A 13,760-nucleotide genomic window follows, 5' to 3' on the forward strand; every position below is an offset into this window, starting at 1 on the left:
CTTTCTTTCTCCTGAACAAAAGAAACTGTTATTGGGTCATTGTAGCCTGATATTAGTTGATGAATCTACAATTTGTCATTAACTCTATAACAAATTGGCTTCTGTTATAGTTTCAGTTTCATCTAACGACAATTTTTCAACTCTTGTATCCCAGAAGGAGTGCCTAATACATATGTGGTTTAAACCAGCATTTGAAGAGCATTCTGTCCCCTACAAAATACCCATAATTTCTCCCTAGTACGTGCATCGTAAAACATACGACCTTTTTTTTCACTAATGGGTTATGCCCTATAACCATTTGAGCCCGACCATGGGTGAGAGACTTTTTCCAGGTTGTCAGGCCTGTTACTGATTTCTCAGGCTGTGCATGTGTTTCTTAAGTAGACTCTCTAGTCTTTGGGATGCTTGACAAATGTTCCCAAGCACCTTTTTGGGTATCTTTATGACTATGAAGTCAAAATACTGACAGTCATGAAAAAATAACGCTAGTGATTTAAGTTTTTTGCCAGTTTTTGCAGTGGTTGCATTGGAGAAAAAGTTTGATTGAATTATGTTGTAGATGACATGGGTAGATTTGTAATAATATGCTGGTCAGGGTTCTAGCAAGTATCTTTCCAAACTGAGTGTGAAACAGTCTCAAAGAGCCACAAGGATATATAAGATAACTTTCCTCAAATGAGCTTTCACAAACCTTGCCAAACTTTCCAGCTGTTGTCATACACACAAACAACATACTGCCGCAGTTGGGATGTCCATCATTTGGTCCTGATATATAGGACACTGGCTAATTCAGTTTGGGCCTTCTCAACAAAAAGATATTCAGATTTTTCTCACAGCATGCATACAAATCTAATGGCATGAGATTAGGGTTTTCTGTGGATGCTGCAGGCTGACAAAAATTTGGGAATAATATGATGATTCCAAATTTATATAAAAATTTCGTACTACTACTTTTCCATCTCATGCTTGAGAAACTGGAACGTATGAATGAAATGTGAAACTTATTTCCTAACATAAAGCTTTTTGCTTGTAGTAGGCCTAATAGGCATATGATATTGGTACTTCGTGAATTATATTCTGTCGAGTTATAAAAATGACCATTTGTGCCAAAACAGTCTCGTTTATTTAGTGTGTGTTGCAATTGCTGCAATATTATAAAGGCCTATTTTGTTTTATCTAGCAGACAGTGACAAAATAGACATAATGAGATTGAAAAACCACACCAGTCTTGGGTACTACTTGTATTAACAGCATTTTCAGTATTAGACAACGACATTTCGATTTTTCATGTAGTAAAACGTGACGAACTTTGATGGGGTAATAGATCCTTCCCCATAAAGGAAAGCACACCATGTAAAGCTGTACTAAGATTAGAGAGAAAAAAATGCTAGGAGCTACTAAGGATTGAGAAATGTTTACTGTCTTGCTTGTCTCTTGTCTTTACTGATTTTATGTACCCTATACTTAATTTTACATCACACAAAATAGCAAGTTATCAGCTAATAGACAACAAAGCGTGCAAATTTTCTGAAGGGTTCTTGTTCTCCCAATTACAAGTAATCCCATCTGATTGTGAGGGTTATCTTTTTCTTAAAAAAAGAGGGAGTAGGATGTCTATTAAACTGGCCAACTGACAGGAGGAGAGGCACCACAGGAAAGTTTAATTTCCACTGTCATGAATGTAGTTTGATGGCATCCATTACAAAATATACACATTTCAATTCCACAGAGTGAAATACAGTGACATGCGGTAGAGGAATTCTGTGTGAAGAGGCGTGGTACTACACTTTGGCACTCTTAAGACCAAGTAACATGTCTTCCATTTCCTCGAACACATATGTTTTGTGAATCAGACTCTTCAGAAAGATGTGCACTACAAAATGAACATATTTTTGAAAATTCGATTTTTAATTTTTGAATTCCTATCTCAGACCCTCGAGGGGGAGGGGGAGACGCCACTATCTTAGTATTGCCACAGTTAGGAAATATTGTAGATCCAGGGCTGATGCGCAGAGCAGTCTGAGTTATAATGGGGAAGTGGATAGTTTCCACGTGACTCGCATTTACATTTAATGATTTTGCTGTTTCCTCTTCGTTTACTGCTCTCACTTCAAATGAAAACTGATTTCTGTGGCCAGGAGCTATCAAATGAACAAATGAATTAAAACACATTCATATAATTATGGAGGGCTAAAATATGTTATTAGTTTCAGATTTTATTTTATTTCCACCTTTCTGACAGGCAAGCATTAATTGTCTTGCAGAACAATGAAGTTATTTTTGTCAGTTTGCTAAAGAAATTTGTTTTTTTTAAATCTTTTCCGCTGAGGCAGTCAATGTATTTAAAACGAAGTGTTTAATTCCACACAATTGGCGAGTTTCAACTGTTCACTGCATTTCAAGTTAATGTTTTCATCTTCTAGCACATATGACATTATTCCATAATAAAGAACCAAACTTGAAATACTACAGTACTGGTATTCCAAGAAAATTTACACCCCAAAAAACACACTGAAAAGCTTAATATACTTCATTGGGAATCTTGGACATATGAATGTGCACCTTAAGTATGCACCTTAACTGTACACATTTTAGTATTGCTCACAAAATTCCGATGCTCTTGGAGTATGTCTAATGTCTTGTTTCTTTTATGATATGCTGTAAGATCTTTTAATGTTTTACATGTATGAACATACGCGCTTATTACACCATGGTAGCTGCGCAAGCGGGGTGGTGCCTGTTATCTGGCGACTGCTTAAACGAACCTATTTGTAACAAGTCATGGGAAAATATTGCGAATGATGGTTTGAAAAGTGTTACTTTCAACGTAAATTTCCTATTACACAAGTTGAACTATGTGCGAGAATGTACGGTGAATTTCTTTAATCACAGAGCATGTGGCTCTCATTTAAAAATCAACTCTTTTTGATGATGAGCCATTTATATAAATTTCGAGCCCAAAAGATCAGACATTTATGTGCCATTATTAAAAATTTTCCTGGCACATTTATGTGATATATCTTAAAGTGCAACATGCGATAAAAGAATTACCATATGTTAAAGCTTAGCTTCCGTTGCAGCTTATTAACCTTAGAGACCCATATTATATGTGAAAGCTTTGCTTTTCTTGTAGCAACACTATGTATATTAATTTAAACCATTAACTTTTCCTGTTTGTGTGTTCACTTTAGTCAACAGTGATGCTGCTATTGGCTGACTACATCACATGTCCTGTGCTCTGAATAACCTCTGTCATTGGCTGGCGAGATCACGTGACAAGCTATGACTGGCTTGCAAAAGCAGCATGCTTCGGAAAGTAACAGGCGGTGTTTGGTGGCATTTGAATTTATACTTTTGTAATACGGAAATAGGCAGCGTACAGGTTGCTGCACATCAAAGATCGTGCCAAAATGTGTTTTTTTCCCCTGATTTTCGTTTTCTAAAGTGATGGGAAATTCTACAGCCATGTATAAAATCATAACCATAAGTTTTACAGTTCCAAGGTAAAATATACTGTCACTTAACATGGAAAGAGTGTGTTTTCACCTGGGATAAAGTATATTTTTAACTGGGAAATCCGGGAATTCTTTTTTCCTTGTCCACATTTACACCCTGTAATAACAGCTGAAATCTGTTTCTACTCATAACATATCTTCAGAATGTGACATTCTAAAAAGGACTTGTACTCCAGTAATGTTCTGTCAATAGAAAACAACAAGCTCCCATGTGCAGCAACAGCCCCTGAAATACTTCCGTTTCCACAACATCTGTATCCCTCCATCTTGAGAGCCTGGTTGATCTTTTCCTACCGCATTTTTCTGCTTCCTGGCTTTCATATAGATTTGTTTGTTCTCCTAATGACGTTGGGTACTCTTCGGGGGTGGGCATTGATGTTAAAATTTTGTAAGTGTTTCAATCTCACACCCTCGTTGAACACAAATACTGGTGTGTCTTGAGGAATGTTGCTCCACTCATCACTGTTATTTATAGTTCCTGCCATTGGACCAATCTGCTCATCTTCTTCATTGTGTTCACTGTTGTGTGCATCTGCATCTTCACGTGAATGCCTACATGAAGATTATTCATAGAGGCACCATATGAGGATTCGTCCATAAACCTCGTCCCATTCCGATTCATTCATGTTAGCAAGCTGTTCAAGTTCTACATCACTCAGTTTCCTCTTATTACTAACCATTTTTCAAGGAAAATTGAACACAGGATTACGACAAACGTCAGTGAACCATCTACAATGAAGACTGAACAAGTACCAAGGCAGTTCCAACAAAGACATGGATCGTGTTGTCAAACATGCATCAAAATATGCAAGCTGGTGACTGACTGTTGACAATGAGTTAACTTGTAGTTGGCGTCTGAGTTGAACTTCCTGCTTTGTACGCCAAGTATGAGATAACTCGCAGGCTCTGTTTTAAGTATACAGGTAGACTGCAAGTGAGATGATGAATCATACTGTCTTAACTACTTAGAATGGCTTCCGGGAGCAGTTTACTCATTTTGGCCATGGCAGTCCAGGTGTTAAACATCTAGCAAAATCAATTTGATATTTTGGTGAACTATGTACACACACTCTGAGTGAACACCTGGGGAACAAACAGTGACTCAATTTTAGCTTGAGTTAACAGAATGTGTAAATTTCTTGAAAATGCTATTTAATGACTAATGGACCTTTCTTTCAAACTGCTTAACTAGTCAGTTTTGTCTCCGAACATTTATGTCATCAATTCTGACAGAAACACAGTCTTTCATGCCAGAGCAGAGTCTACTGAACACATCATCGTTGAAACATTCAAGAACTCAATTCTTTATACTATCAGAAAGGACCTAGGCCGTATTTCCCTAGTTTCTGCTGTGTTGCTAATGTGACAACCTGAATTTCAAATGATTTCTTCAGGCAATTGTCAGCATCAGATATATGTTTCAGGAAGCTCATGACACTTGGCTGCATTAGGACAGTTTATTTCATTTGCTGCCAGTTTTGGTCAGTGATCATCTTCTGGCATGAAAAGTTGACTGATACAAGTCACACATCAACTGCACTGAACTGTAAAATTGTATTGTCCACCTGCTTACCTGATTGGTAACGTGTTTGCATACTGTGCAGCAGGCCCGGGTTTGATTATCAGCTGTATTGGAGATTTTCTCCACCGTGGACTGGGTGTTGTGTTGTCCTTATCATCATCAACACACAAGTCGCCCAGTGTGGCGTCGCCCGGAATAAGATTTGCAACCCGGCGGCCAAACTTCACATTTGGGCCTCCTGGACAACAATACCACATGATTTTTTTTCATAAAATTGTATTGGCTGTCAAACTCATGAATAATAACAATCAACAACTGTAATTTTCCCCCCATCAACAAGCACAACTTTCGTCATGCACACACAATAGGAAACTGGACATATGCAGCCTCATCATAGCATCTAAGTACACACACACACACACCACACACACACACACACACACACACACACACACACACACACACACGGGGCTGCATGTTAATATGTGTACTCTTGCTAGAAAAAGAACGAGAACACAAAAGCGACTGTAAATACAGTTTTCTGTTTCAGGTATCTATGCTCTGCACATCAGCCTACTGTAGGCGAGTGGTTGTCTTTTCCTTACTTTATTTAATGTCCATACTAAGTGTAAGATGTAGCTTTGTGGATAAGTCAGTGACTGTCAGAGTACAAATCCCAAGATCCAGGTTTAATCCCCAGCTGGTCCAAGGATTTCCTGCATCACTTATAGCTTTTCTCACCTCTGCCAATGATTTATTGATATGGAAAATGTCAAGTTGCACCATGGTTCAGAGTCCACAATAAACTGTTGATCCAAGTCAGTCAGTTCAAAGGTTGTAGGAAGACAGGAGCACACCATCTCCAATGGTTCCATGCTCAGTAAAGCACTGTGCTGTTCAAACCAGACTTCAGGATGAAGAGCGATGTACTATTTTTTCTTTTACAGTGTACATTTCCATGCTTACTGTTTCCTAATGGTCAAAGTTACACCTTTTTCAGTAAATAATACATAAAATGATTCGTTTTTCCCAATGCAAGATATTTTCCAAGAAAAATATTAAAAATAATATTACTATATACAAAAATATTTATTTATTTTTTTAAATAATATTGCTATATACAAAATGTTGGAGGAAGGCAATGGCAAACCACCTCCACCAGGACCTTGCGTAGTACTGCAGTGCGGGTCTCCCACATCATCCCCTACGCTCTGTTACGGAGTATGGGACTTCATCGTCAGACAAAATGTTATGATTTATGACTCTTTTAGGCATCAATTTTTTTTTGAGTCGAAAAAGAGAAGAAATTCATGACACATGGGCCTAAATTCTTACTAAAAGAGTTCTCTGTGTGTTAAGAAATCGCTTTTTAATTGTCCAAGGTCACTAACTAAATGCTGTCAAATCCTGCCTACCGATTTTCTGACATTTTTTTTAGTTCCATTGTAAATATTTGTGTTTTATTCTGTCTTACCAGTTTCATAATCTAAAGACTTTTCGTTTGCGATGATACAAACATTGCAATAAGTAGCAAATCAAGTGTAATCTTAGATCAGCTAATAAAATATTTGTGGACATTAATCACTCGTTCCTAGCCAATTCTTTGTCACTAAACTTTGAAAAAACACATTACATGCAGTTCAGAACTTGTAAGGGGTGTCCCACGAGTATATGCCTAACATATGATGACAAGCAGATAGAAGAAGTGAACAGTGTTAAATTCTTGGGATTACAGCTTGATAATAAATTCAACTGGGAAAATCACGCCACAGAACTGCTGAAGCGTCTGAACAAATCTCTATTTGCAATGCGAATTGTGTCAGACATAGGGGATATAAAAATGAAAAAGCTGGCATACTATGCTTACTTTCATTCCATAATGTCATATGGGGTTATTTTTTGCGGTAATTCATTAAGCCAAGCTAAAGTTTTCTGGGCACAAAAACGTGCAGTAAGAGTTATATGTGGCGTGAACTCAAGAACATCCTGTAGAAGCCTATTTAGGGAACTGGGGATACTAACTACTGCTTCCCAATATATTTATTCTTTAATGAAATTTGTCATTAAAAATATATCACTTTTTTAGACCAACAGCTCAATTCATGGAATCAGTGCTAGAAATAAGAGTAATCTTCACAAGGATTTAAAGTCACTTAGTCTTGTACAAAAAGGTGTGCATTATTCAGGAACACACATTTTCAATAACTTGCCAGCAGCCATAAAAAGCTTAACAAGCAATGAAATTCAGTTAAAGAAAAGCCTAAAGGATTTATTGGTGCCCAACTCCTTCTACTCCATTGATGAATTTCTCAGTAGATGCTGTAACTTACCAAACAAGAAAGCATTGGTATGTTGATAGACACAATAAAAAAAAACACACACACACACACACACAAATTTCAAGCTTTCGCAACCTAAGGTTGCTTCATCAGGAAAGAGGGAGGGAGAGGGAAAGACGAAGGGATGTGAGTTTTAAGGGAGAGGGTAAGGAGTCATTGCAATCCGGGACCGGAAAAGACTTACCTTAGTGGGGAAAAAAGGACAGGTATACACTCGCGTGCACACACACACACATATCCATCCGCACAGATACAGACACATGCAGAAATATCTGTCTATCAACATACCAACGCTTTCTCGTTTGGTAAGTTAGTTTCAGTGCAGTAATGTGTTCATTGTGAATAAGTGTGTGTGTGTAAGTACAATCTAACTTCTGCACTATTTCAGTGCAGTAATGTGTTCATTGTAAATAAGTACTAGAGTAGTTGAATTACACATTTATTACCCTATAAATGAATAAAAACCTTTTTTATTTTAAATTCAGTGCATTAGTATTTGTAAAATGATTCTTTCATATAGTGTTCATTAAAAAATGACGATCGTTCCACTTGCGACCCGTGGAATGGTGCATTAGCGTGGAATGGTACATTAGCTTATTTGTTTGAGTTGTAAATATTTGTCATGTATTGTTGTTTTTCTGACATGTTCCACATCCTGGAGGACCTCCTCACTATGGATCAATTGGAATGAAAGTAAATCTAATCTAATCTAATCTGTGTTTCTGTTCATTATGAAGTCATAAAATTTATGTTCTGTCACTTGGAAATTTAAAAAAATTATTCCATTTACAGCTTGTTGCTCAAACCTATGTTAGAAATTCATATGTACAAGTATCAAAGATGTGTGTGGACTAACAATATGCAATAAGTGCCTCTTTATACTGAACCTCTTTGACTACAGTTTTATTCGGATGTTTTGTTTTTATGTACGTGTACCCAGTTATGTTATGCTGTGTTAATATGTGCAAAATAAAGTGTCATGCACTTATTACTTGTATTTTGTGGTTGCTATTAAACATTCATATGTAGATCCACACATCTAATAAGCATGTGAAATCATGATGTGGCAGTGGCTATTACATTGGGCTATTGATGCATTATTTTTGCAGGTCATGTTATTGTATGGAAGGAAGGTGGTGAAATTGAGATGAGCTCATGTTTACATAAGGATATGGTCAGTCAAGTGCTATGGCTTTCAGAGCATATGAAGTCTCAGCCATTACTCATATCATCAGGCAGAGATGGTCGCCTACTATCTTGGCATGTCTCTACCACTGGAAGTAACTTACAGCTGGCTGTTGGGTATGTGAACTGAAGCACTTACATTATGTTGTACTTATGAGTAGTTTTTCCCTACCCAAAGTAATAGAGCTACAAAATTGGAGTATTTGCAGTAGTATCCTTAGTACTGAATAATAAGTGAGATTCAGAGAACACAGAAAAGTGAGAAAGAAAAATTGCTTAGAAAACATTTGGATCATAAATTGAATGAGGGGCAGGTGAAGCTAGAGAACAGTCTAAAATGTGAATAAAAAGTGCACTTGTGCAAATAAATGCCAGAAATTAGACTTGATCTGAGAGCTAATAAATGAAGTACACTAGAATACTTGGCAATCATATTTCAGAATCCATTCTCCAGAAAAGAAGAAATGAAACTAGATTGAAAGGATGATAAGAAAAAATCAACACTGCTCAGAATGCAAGAAAATTTAAGACCTGGAAACTGAAACATGAATATTTATTTCCGTGATCAACGATGAGCCGAGCCATGGAGAGGTTATGGAAAGAGGGGAGGAGTGCAGTTGCAGCAGCAATTAATAAAACAGGCTTTTTGTCAGGGCTGATAAGTGGACAGAGATAATGGATGAAATGAAAGAAAACACCATGGAGAATGTGGGTTGAGAATACCTTAAGTGGTACATTGAAATCTAGTTGTGCCAACAAATTCAAGCAAGTAGCTGGCTAAAAGTTGAGATTCACAAGTTATAAAAGATATACTGTATAAGAAAAAAATTTCTGCATGTTTCTCTAGTATATATTTAACTAAATTTCATTTTTTATTATGGAAAATCTGGGGTGGAATGTAACAATGTTAAGAAAAGGAAAGTCGCTGCTCACCATATAGCGAAGATTCTGAGTCACAGATAGGCACAACAAAAAGACTATCACAAATAAAGCACGCACACGCACACACACACACACACACACACACACACACACGGCCACAGTCTCAGGCAGTGTGCTTTCAGTTGCCTCGAACTACAGTCGTATTATGACTACTTCATTGTGTTGGCAGTGAGAAACAACACTTCATTGAACAGAAGCATTTGGAGGTACCCTTTGTTTTCACAAAAATCTTTACTGAAAGAGTTGATGAAAACTGAAATAGATGATAACTGAAATCGATATAAACGAAGGTACTACCGCACTCTAATAAGTCAACATGCATCTCAGTTTCTTTTTTTAATTTTGTGGTGTCTAATTTTTAATGAAATGTTAGAATTCAGATAAGAACAATATGTTGAGAACCTGTGATGGCTGTGGCTCAACCCTTTTAGGAGCAATGTCAGTTAAGTATTATTTTTAAGTGTGCATTTTCACATGAAAGTAAAATATTCAGTTTTATTCCTGCAGTGTTTGAAAGGATTGAAATAACATCAGATTGTAAGTTAAGGTTGAGCTGAAGCATGTACAGTCTCTATTAGAGGAAAAAAGTTTTTGCCTTCTGTTGTGGCAGAGTAATTTGGGCAGTGAAACTACTCCTGATATTGTTACGTACTTTCAGTATAAAAGCTATGAATATTTGTTGTCTTACTTTTTTAAACAAGAAATAACAGCAAGATTGGTAGTATAATAAGCATACTTCGGATATAAATAATATTATATTTCCCTGTGTCTGAATGAAGGGATTAAAGTATGATTTGCTATGTTATGAACAGGTTTATGATTACAATGGATCATGGAATTCAACGAATTCATTCACCTCTAGGATCACATGGTGTAGGCAAGGAGTTGGGCATCATGTGCTTCAGCTTCTTTAAGCAGGATTCGTCGTCATTTGTGGTTGGAGTGGAGGGGGGAGGAGTTCTTCGCTGTTCCACGCTTACTTCAAAACCCTCAACAGGTAAATTGTTACAATGATATATGTGCCACAGTATTTGTAATAGAAAACGTGCATTTTCACACTGACAGGACCACAAACAGTTTTTTTCGTGTAATGTGCCACTGTATAATGTCACGAACCCGCTCTACTGTGCAGGAAAAGTTATCTCCATAAGGACACCGTTATGGTGTGGCTAATGGCTGTATAGTACTTTAGTAGAGCTGGCCATGATGTCTCCTTTGTTGATGCTGCTGAGTCTGCCTTGTCCATGTGGCTTCTCGTTGTCTAGGCGATGGTTCCTTTGCTGCTCTGGGTCCAAGAAAAGGTGCGGGTTTTTTAAATTATTACTGGACTATCGAAAAATGACGCAGTATTCCACGATTTCTTTGTATCAAAAACACATTTATTCCCAAAACTATATACACAGTTACACTCAACCGTGGCCAACACACTAGTGGCCGAAAACCTGTTGTAGACCAAAGATCACGGTCATAAGCTACAAAAAACATACAATTCCAATATCGATTATTGATCGCAACACCTAACTTAGTATTATCTTAAGCAAAAGCTTTTTTAACACGACTTTAGTGTATAATAAAATAAAATGACGTCTATTTGTCAGTTCCATTACAACAAGAATCTATGCCATATTCAAATCAAAGTCTGTATATTGGAGCTAATCTCAGAAACTAATTTAGGGATTTTGATACTGTTTTCACTAATACATAAACTGTTCATAAGAAAGATTTTGTGACTAATTTGGAAATATTGTGTGCAAATTGGCTGAATTGTGATGAATTAAAGTCCCCAGCTTTTGTAAAAATTGTGTTGTTGCCATCTCGTGGTGAATGGCAGAACTCCGAAGGAATCGTAAAAGATCATCTTACTGCAGCACTAAGCCAGCACGAACTACCACTACCAGTAAGCTGGCAAGAGCTACCACTACTAGGTGAGGCTGGTGCAAGCTACAGAACCCGGGGGGAGGGGGGGGGGGGGGAGGCCGGTGCGAACTACCGCTACGGTGAGGGGAGGGGGGGGGGGGGGGAGGCTGGCAGAAGGCACTGCTGCTGGAGAGGGTGGCACAAGCTACCAATACCAGGAGCAATCTGACACAAGCTACCACAATGAGGGGTGAGGGGAAATATGGCGCGAGCTACCATTACCAGAGGAAAAGGGGGCGGGGGGGGGGGGGGGGGGTCTGTCACAAGCTGCCACTTCTGGGAGAGGCTGACATGAGCTACTGATAACTGTGGGAGGGTGGTGAAATCTACCATTACCGGGGAGGCTAACATGAGCTACTGCTACCAAGTGAGGCTGACACGAGCTACCACTACTGGGAGGGGCTACTGCTACTGGGATAGGCTGGTGCAAGCTACTGGTACTGGAAAGGCTGGCACTTCCTAAATAACCTGCAGTGCAAGATGTATTAGGTACTAAGCTAATATGAACATATTTTTTAGTATAGAGTTAATGTTTAAAGGGTGTGAGGTGAACTGAGGAAAAGGTCACACACAAAGTGTAGCTTGCAGTGAACTGGTGATGGATTGGGTGGCAGGCAAGTGGCCATAGCTCGCATCAAACTGGCGCTGAAGTTAGGCAGTCTGGGTGGATTGGGTGACACAGTAGCTCGTAGATCCCATTGTTGCCACAAGATGTCACTCCAAATGCCAATTAAGTGTGGAACTAATGACATTCGTGCTCCTGAGAACTTTCTTGACATGCACTGCTTGGATTGTGTTTAGTTCTATGAAAAGTGTTGATATTCAGTTGCCTAATGGTGTTCTATTTTTAATCGTAATTCTACACAGTGGCTGTAAACAGATTACCACTATGCCAGAAAAGTTGTCCAGCTGTACATACTTCCTGCTACCCGTGCAAAGTTGGGGTGTGTTGATAGTTCGTAATAATTACCAAATACCAGTGTATGCTCCCCGGCCCCACCGTCAAGGTACTAATGCAAGAGCTCTACTTAGTACTGAATGTATTGTCATGCTATTCAAAAAAATAAGTTTTACTAGATATTTGTAGTCAGATGGAAGAAAACAAATATGATTGAACACTTTTACTGAGCCTGATGATTTTCTGATACTTTTTAAGAAAATAAACATGCATTGCTCAAAGTAACTGTTGGCGAAGGATTCCCTTCTCCACTTGTAATTGGTCTATTTTTAATTTGTACTCAAAGTAAATATCACAGTACCACATTTAAATATTTTATAGAGTTTTTTAATTAATCTTTCTACTAGTTTCAATTTTTTACAACTTGTAACATGAATGGCGCTTATTTCCTTGCCTGCCATGACAGAAACAGCTCTCATGTGCATTCTTCTAAATACATAAACTGTTTTCTGCCTGTAAATCTTGTGTTGCAAGTTGTTGTCATCATCTGCTACAGCACTTGTCACAATCCTTTATGACTTATTTTGATTCCCATCTGCTTTGTACTGTAACTGTTGTGAGGGTTCATTTATATTTTAAGTTACCTCATTGTGATCTTCCGCTCCGAGTAGTCTACGAGCTCCCAGCTTGTTAAATATTCTTATATGTAGAAAAACTTAATTTTTATTAAAAACCAGGACTTGGCAACTCCAATCTTTCAAGGCTTTTATTGCACCTTTAAATACAACACACATTAGATGTTAAGTACCTTGTAACAGGAGACATTCTGGGTAACAAATAACAAGTTTTGTTGTTTTTTTTTTCCAATACATACATATACAGGATGAGTCAGGAGGAAATGTACATGCTTTGATGAGTGATATTACTGGTGATTCTGAACAAAAAACTTATAATAAACATATACCCTTTCCTTAACTGTCTCCGGGTAAACCAATGAAAACAGCTAGGAATGGGGAAGGTGTAGGTGATGGTAAATTAAGATACTGTTATGTTATGGTTTGTTTAATAGTGTACGTTTCCTCACAGATGATGTTCAAACAGTCCACCATCAACTGCAATGCATGTTGCTGCTCTTGTAGACGGGTGTTGTGACACCGATCAGAGTTCAGTTTTGCATTCCTTTATCTGGGCACAAGCATGTAAAATACAAATGAGAAGCTCCTCTCGTGTCCACTCTGCGCTTGTAGACGTCACTCTTCAGCCACCCCCACAAACAGTAATCCAATGGGTTAAGATCGGGTGACCTCAGTGGCCAAGCAATGACTCCATGGCGACCGATCCAATGACCAGGATATGTTGTATTGAGATACTGAGCGGAATGTGTAGGAGCTCCGTCATGCTGAAAGTACATACGAGCTCGTGTTGCCAAAGGGATATCCTCC

General features: G+C 38.1%; 1 protein-coding gene across 1 annotated transcript in view; it reads left to right on the top strand.

Moving 5' to 3' along the window:
* Nucleotides 1-13,760, top strand: part of LOC124802671 (cytoplasmic dynein 2 intermediate chain 2-like) — a 108,408-nt gene that overhangs the window by 57,311 nt on the left and 37,337 nt on the right. The window contains exons 6-7 of the mRNA XM_047263584.1: nt 8,486-8,678; nt 10,316-10,500. Coding sequence (XP_047119540.1) covers nt 8,486-8,678; nt 10,316-10,500 — 378 coding nt within the window. The remainder of the gene's footprint in view (nt 1-8,485; nt 8,679-10,315; nt 10,501-13,760) is intronic.

The sequence above is a fragment of the Schistocerca piceifrons genome, chromosome 6 (assembly GCF_021461385.2).
Source record: "Schistocerca piceifrons isolate TAMUIC-IGC-003096 chromosome 6, iqSchPice1.1, whole genome shotgun sequence".
NCBI classification, from domain to species: Eukaryota; Metazoa; Arthropoda; class Insecta; order Orthoptera; family Acrididae; genus Schistocerca; species Schistocerca piceifrons.